The 6,947-nt window shown below is 59.6% G+C and overlaps 1 protein-coding gene across 1 annotated transcript; it reads right to left on the reverse strand.

Moving 5' to 3' along the window:
• Positions 1-1,831: 1,831 nt before the first annotated feature.
• NKIRAS2 (NFKB inhibitor interacting Ras like 2) lies at positions 1,832-5,648 on the reverse strand. The gene is made up of 4 exons (XM_065422749.1): positions 5,592-5,648; positions 4,131-4,238; positions 3,127-3,368; positions 1,832-2,071 (listed from the first exon to the last, which is right to left on the reverse strand). Exons 2-4 carry the CDS (start codon positions 4,222-4,224, stop codon positions 1,832-1,834), a joined length of 576 nt encoding a protein of 191 aa, XP_065278821.1. The 5' UTR covers positions 4,225-4,238; positions 5,592-5,648.
• Between the last annotated feature and the right edge of the window lie 1,299 nt (positions 5,649-6,947).

The following is a 6,947-nucleotide window of genomic DNA, read 5'->3' on the forward strand; positions in this document are numbered from 1 at the left end:
TTGCGCCATCTTTCTTTGGGCCCACGAGGCGGGAGCCCCGGGAAGCAGAGGTGGAAATAGGAATGCATCCCCCACGACGGATCACTAAAGGACCGTTCACCCTGTAGCCAGCGGCTGGGGAAAACCAGCCCCGTCCCCAGCCAAAGGGTGGGCTGGCTCAGGATGGCCCAGGCTTTTCCTGTGGTTTTCCATGGAAGGCTGGACCAGTAACGAAATGTTCTTGGTAACGGGGTGCAGGAGCTACTCAGCCGCAGGCAGCCGGAGCTGGGCCCAGTCTAGTGCCACGCCACCAGCCCGCCGTGTTCCCGGGAAGCACACCCGCTCCGAAAGCAGCTGAGTTTATTGATGGCAATTGCTGACCAGGAGGAAGCGGCTCTACACGCCTCTGACATGAGATTACATACATGCAATCATTAAAAGGGACCCCAGTCATGCCTCCCCCCCCCCCCAGCAGCCAAAGCACATTCCCGCCCGTCCCAAATTCCTGGCCAAGGAGAAGCTCAGGGACCATCTAAAACTAACCCTTGGTTCTTGGCCAACTGAGGCCACCTCTGCAGCCCGACCCCTCCCCCCAGAGCTGCAGGTGGGAAACGCGTCCCCCCGGGGCCAGCTGCTCGTCAGCAATGAGGCTGAGCTGTGCCTAATGAGCAAACGGCTGGCCCCCGTCCAGGCTTCTGCAGTGAGCTCCACATGCTGGGGTCTTCGGCTCTCCCATAGCGGGATCAGGGGCACGGGCACCACCCCGACACCATGGCTTGGCCTGGCCTTTGGCCTGGGATCACAGCATGGGAAGAGGCAGCGGATCAGGGCTGCCCTGCAGGCATCTCTGACATGCTGGACACTGATGAGGCTCTAATGAGCTTAATGAACCTAAACCTGAGCTCTGCTCAGCCTGGCCTCCCCCGAGCGCCCTGATTCTGCAGCTGCAGAGGGGCCAGGTGCATGTCCCTGCAGCTCAGGCAGTTAAAGAGCTGGGGGGGCAGGGGACAGTGAAGGTTCTGCAGGGACCCAGGGCAGTCCTTGCTCCTCACGATCTTCAGGGAGGCAGCTACGCAGCCCCCGGGGAGGTGAGTGCAGCATGCATGGGGCGAAGAGCCACCTGGAAGCAGAGCCCAGCAATCCTGGAGCCCCCAGCTGCAGAGAGAGGGCGATTTGCAGGTGCCTGTCGGTGGGCAGAGAGGCCTGGAGGACGAACGCCTTCACCCCTCGCCTGTAGCTCCAGCTCCACAGCCGGGGAGCTCAGGGCCCACCTTCCAGCTGGGCACCCGCTCCAGCGCCGGCCTAGAGGGAGGAGCTGCAGGGAGACAGGCCGGGGCATTCTGCGGCCCAGGGGGAGGGGGGAGGAAGGAGCTAGGTAGTGCCGTAATCTTGGGGTGGAGGGAACGCTCCCCTCCAGGTTCAGGGCAAGGGTTACAATGGGCCAAATGGAGGTTGGGCCGGTGAGGCCTTCGCAGGCCTCCTGCTGCCCACGCAGCCCCCTGCCAAGGCAAGGAGTGTGTTTGCCGAGAGTTTTGTCTAGCCTGTGGTTTGGGAGCAGAGACCAGGCCGGGGCTCCCGGGGCACGGTCTGGGCGAATCCTGAGTTCAGACCAGCCGTCCAAGGCTGCCCTCCCCCTCCAGGCAGCAGGGATGGGCCAGGCGTCTTCACTGCCCCCCGTGACCATCCCTGGCACTGGGTCCTCGCCATGCTGCCTAGTGTGGCCAGGGGCTGAGCCCCACCACCCACTCCAGGAGCTCCCTCCCATCAGCAGGCTTTGTGCCAACGCCCCAGAGCTCAGGAGAGGGTGGATGCGCCATGGGAGCGAGGTGGCGGGGGAGGGGAGGCCAGGCTTTCAGCCGTCCATGGAGCCGCTGCCCTTGTTCTTGCGGCTCAGCGGGAAGCCGGACTTGCTCTGCGGCTGCGTCATCTTGCTGGCCAGGTAGGTGAAAGGCTCGATCAGCGTCCGGCGGTCGGCCACGGACACCTCCCACAGCTTCACCTTCTCGCCCTTGGCCCAGTGCTGGGCCGCGTCGTGGTCCACGCGCCGCTGCTCCTGCAGGTCGCTCTTGTTGCCCAGAACCACAATGGTGACCTGCACGAATACACGCAAACGGAGCACGCTCAGGGCCGGCTGCCTGGCCCTGCAGCCTGGGCCAGGCCCCGGGACAAGGCTCCTGCGGATTTCACCCCCAGCACGGCGGGCTCTCTGGTGATGTCTCTTTCCCTTTGGCGCCTTCCGTCCAGATTCCCTGCTGTGCTCGGGCTCCCGGCCCAGCCTTCGCCCCCGCCCAGCTGAGCAGCAGAGCTGATGGGCCCCAGAGGGTCCTGCCCAGTTCCCTGTGGCTGGAGCTTGGGCAGAGGCTACCTGGGTCTTTCCGGGGAGGAGATAAGGGGATTTGGGATTTCCTAAACGGGATCAGATCACTGATCCCTCCCATGTGTCCCCCCTCCGCTGTCACCCCCAGCCGACACTACAGCCCCACCGGACGGCCAGCGTCCCCTCCCTTCTGCTCAAGCAGGCCTGGCCGGTCGTGCAAGGCTGCAGGTGGCAAGGAGCAGTCCCTCCTTGAGCCCACCGGGTGCCCTGAGGTCTGACTGGCTTTCTAACCCCGATTTGCAGAGCGACAAACATCGGGGTCTGAGCGCTTGCAAACTCAGCCCCTTGCTGGCTGATTTAAAAATCCTGGGGGAGGGGAAGGGAAGGGCAAGGAGAGGAGAAAAAGCAGAGCGACCTTGAACGTGGTGCTGGACTGACAGCGCTGGAGACCAACGGCCTCTGCTGAGAAGGGGAAATCCAAGGAGCAGAATGCAACACCTCCCCTGAGGCCGCCACCCCACACGCACACAGCTGGCTCCATCCCTCCCTGGAATACCCGCCCCCCCCAGCTCAGTCTCTATGGCCTGTTCGCTCACGGCTCCTGTGCTGAGTATCCGAGAAAGGGGGCAGCTGGGGGAGGGGGGGGGGAGGGGGAGGGGGTCCCCCGACTCACTTCCTACAGGACACGGACAAGCCACCAGAAGGAAGTACACTCCCTGCTGGGCAGGACTAGGGAGCTGTAGGGGAGGAGGCTCCGTCCCCCGTTCCCAGCCCGCCCCGCGCTCCGGTGCCTGTGGAAAACCTCCTCTGCGCCTGTGGCGATGCCTCACCTCCTTCTTATCCTTGCACTTGTCGATTTCCTTCTTGAGCAGCTCCACCCTCTTCAAAGAGTCCTTGCTGGCCGTGCTGTACACCAGCACGTAGCCGTCCGTGCCGGAGAAGCAGTGCTTGGGGAGCTCCACGCCCTCCCGCAGGCCCCGGGTGTCGTAGAATCGCACCTGCTCCCGCACCCCGCGGTCCGTCTCGATCGAGCCCACGTAGATGTCCTCCTGGGTCTCTATCATTTCGGAACCTGCGGGGAAGCAGGCGGGCGTGGGGTAACGTGGGGAGCTGGGCTGCGCTCTGCCGTGACGCAGGAGCCTCCTCGCAGTGTCCACTGGGCTGGGAGTCGGGAGGCCTGCGTTCTATTGTGGGCACTGCCACTGACCTGCGGAGTGACCGTGGGCAAGTCCCGCCCCTGCCCTGTGCCTCAGTTTCCCCTCCCAGCCTTTGTCTGGTCTGTTCAGACTGGGAGCTCTTTGGGACAGAGCCTGGCACAAGGGTGCCCCGAGCTTGCCTAGGGCCCCTAGGTACTACCACATAATAGCAGCTCCTTGCCTAGGCCTGTCTCGTACTCTGCTCCTGGTTCGTTCAGGTCTCCCGCATCTGTGTTTAGAGCGGCACTGCTGGGGCAAACTGCCTGTAGAAGGGAGCTGCTGGAGGCAGCATCCCCAGGTTTTTTTCTATGTACTCTCCCCACCTGGGACACTGGCAGCCAAACCTGCCTGTCACTGCACAACCCTGTCTGTCTCCATCATGTGCGTACACAAGTCTATTTTAATTGCAGGGGGTTGGGCAGTTCCACTGGAGTTTGTTCTGGAATGCTGGGAGGTTGGTGCTAATTTATTATTGTAGGGTCTCTCGTCAACAGCTGGGCTAGGCACTGATTTGTTATGGTCAGGGTGCTGGTCTTTACGAAAAGCCACAACAGAGCCGTTTGGCATTAAGCCCATGAAGAATGATGGGGACTGCAGGACGCCCCCTTGCTGGTCACCCGCCCGACCCCCGCACTTACCAACCACATGGGTCCCATACAGGAGCTGCTCCAAGATTGATGTTTTTCCCACTGAGGCTTGGCCGCAAACCACCACCTTGCAGCTCTTCCCCATCTGGGGTCTCTTTCCTGGGGACGGAACAGCGGGACGTTGGAGCTGGAGGAATACGTCCTCTCAAAGTCGAGGCAACTGGGCAATGCCACGTGGGCTGGAGCTTGGCAAGGTTTCCTGGGCCCTGCCCAGCGCTCTGCACTGCCCCGGGGGAGAGAGAACCCTGGAAACCTAGGGCTGGAAGGGAACGCCAGAAGTCATCTCAGCCACCCCACTGCACTGAGCCTGGTCCCTTACTCCTGGGGCCAGCGGGGGCCCTGAAGTGACACTAATGGGCCCCCTTCACAGACAGTGGCTGGGACACCCCCATGGCTAGGTGCGTGGGTCACTGCCCAGCACTGATGCTAGGGGGAAACCTCAGGGCAAGTTACATTAGTCTGGAAGGAATAACGAGGGGTCCGAACCGCAGCTTTGCATCCCAGCACGGTCAGTGCTTGAAGGTCCCCTCATCCCTCCCAGGCGACATTTGGTCAAGACCTCAAAAGCTGAGCTCCCATCTGCAGGAGCATTTACCAATTCCTTGGGACACTTCTGGTAAGAGGCAGGCCTTTCCTGGGGCCCCTGGCCCAAACTCCCTCCTCCACCCACAGTTGTGCTGCAGGGTTGCCACCCTCCTCCCCAGAGGAAGCTGCATTTCAGAGTGAGTTGCGTGGTATGTGTGGCCGGGGGGATGGTAAAATGGTTTTCACAACCAGACGAGGGCGTTGGGAGAAATTCGAGCCCAAAGGGGGCAGAAGGAAAGACGCCGGTGCAGGTCTGCCACTGGACTAAGGCTCAGGAGATTGCGGTTCCGTTCCCAGCTCTGCCACAGACTCCCTGGGTGACCTTGGGTGAGTCTCTTCACCTCTCTACCCAATGGTTCCCCATCTACCAAAGGTGGGCCATTCTCCCCTTCCTCCATCAATGGTTTTTTGGCTCACATGCTACCCGGCCAGGAAAGCAGCTAGAACAAGGCACTGAGTGATCCACTAGGTCTTTTCCCTCTCCCCAGCCCCCTTCTCCCCAGTCTGTGATCTGTGCTGGAGCCCCCCTGTTCTATGCAAACGCACGCTCCTTCGGGAGATTTCGGCCCGGGAATGAACCAACCACCTAAAATCCTACCGAAGCTGAAGAGCAGATGTGAAAGTGGGCACAGGCTCAGGGGGCTGGAATCGCTGCAAGGCTGGGGCGCGAAGTATCACAGGATTTAGGCTGCCCGGGCCCTGATCCTCACTGCAGCCTTGGCATGATAACAAGCCCAGCTGGCCTCTGGCTGCACTGGACTCAGAGGCAGCTGGCTCTTGGCTGCAGGCTTCAAGCGTCTGTGAATCGTGTATCTCCCCCCACCCAGATGGCACAGCAAATCTCTGATGAGAGGGGTCTCTACCTACCTTCTCAGGACAGCTGTCTGTCTGCTTTCTCCTCTTCCTAAATCTTCAGGCTTAACTGACTCACATCACAACCAAGGAAGGGGAAATCCGAGAAAGCAAGACAGGGCAGCTGAGAGCCAAGCCAGCAGGACAGCACCATCTAGAGTTGCAGAGGACAGGTTGTGTAGTGCTTTCCCGTCTCAGTACAATGGACAAACAAACCAGAGCGGCGTTACCTAATAATCTAACTCCAGACGCACACCCAGAGGTTCATCCCTGACCATGTTCTTCGTAACTTCATAGGGGGGGAAAGCCTGCCAACTCTTTCATGAGCATTGAAGATAACTGGCAGGCGGAGTTGTAGGAAAGAGGTCTGTATTGAGCTTGCATAGTGGCCGGCGTTAGCAAGATGAGAGGTCTGTGCTTGTCTGGCAGCCTCCTGACCCCCAGCTTGCAGGCCTGCGGCCCTGGTGCCCCACTGAAGCGGGTCTTTCCTGAACCCCTCCCCCTTCCTCCCCATCATTCTTCACCAGCCATGGTGCAAATATGACAAGAAAAATGGAAACCGGGGCCACTTCAGGCAACTAATGGCCACTAGGGCCACATCGTCCATTTAAGGAAAAGCTTTTTTAAAAAACAGCAACTTTCATGTCTGAAAATATGGAGGGAAAGTTCCCCCCGCTCAGCCCCCCCCCCCCCTCCCACCAGCCTGATCTTCTTTTCTTTGAGATTCCAGATGGTTTTGAAGAAAGCGAAGCTTTCTGGCTGCAAATATCCTGAAATCTAGAGTGACAGTCTAGCCCCCACCCAGCTTTAAGAATATTTGAGATGACATCTCAGTTGCTGAAGGCTCACATCAGGGCATTGTTGCGAGAGAAAACAAGAGATGGGTTTTAAAAGGCATCATTACAATGACTAATTTTTTTTTTTTTAATTATACGTCAAGCACCTGGAGAAGCACTAGGCAGCTCCCAAAGCGAGCAAAGACGTGCCTCCTGTTCTGGAGAGTGCACAACCTAAATGCAATCCAGCACCATCCTGCAAGGAGAACTGCATGGGCTGATCCCTGCGCCTGCGTGGAGCCCCACTGGAGCCAATGGGGTTCTGTGGGCATGCAGGGGTCCACCTGCACAGTTCTCTTTTGCAGCAGGATCTAAGTCGGCAACACCATGGACAAGGGCAGGCCAGGAAGGACAAGGGTCACAACAGAAAGATCACATTGATATGCAAGAAAAACCTGATCCTGCAATGAGCTCTGTGTAGGCAGGCCCTGCTGAGCATCCGTATTCATTGCAAGCTCAGGGCCTAAGGCAGTGGTTCTCAGCCTATTTACCACTGTGGGCTGCACATGCAGCTCTCTCTGTGTTATGGGGGCTG

This window comes from Emys orbicularis, chromosome 25 (genome assembly GCF_028017835.1).
Source record: "Emys orbicularis isolate rEmyOrb1 chromosome 25, rEmyOrb1.hap1, whole genome shotgun sequence".
In the NCBI taxonomy this organism is placed as follows: domain Eukaryota; kingdom Metazoa; phylum Chordata; order Testudines; family Emydidae; genus Emys; species Emys orbicularis.

Coding starts and splice junctions, on each gene's coding strand:
- NKIRAS2 (XM_065422749.1), bottom strand. CDS start 4,224: ATGGGGAAGAGCTGCAAGGTGGTGGTTTGCGGCCAAGCCTCAGTGGGA. Junction 3,369..4,130: donor GTATGGGACCCATGTGGTTG/GTAAGTGCGGGG, acceptor GCTTCCCCGCAG/GTTCCGAAATGATAGAGACC. Junction 2,072..3,126: donor AGTGCAAGGATAAGAAGGAG/GTGAGGCATCGC, acceptor GTATTCGTGCAG/GTCACCATTGTGGTTCTGGG.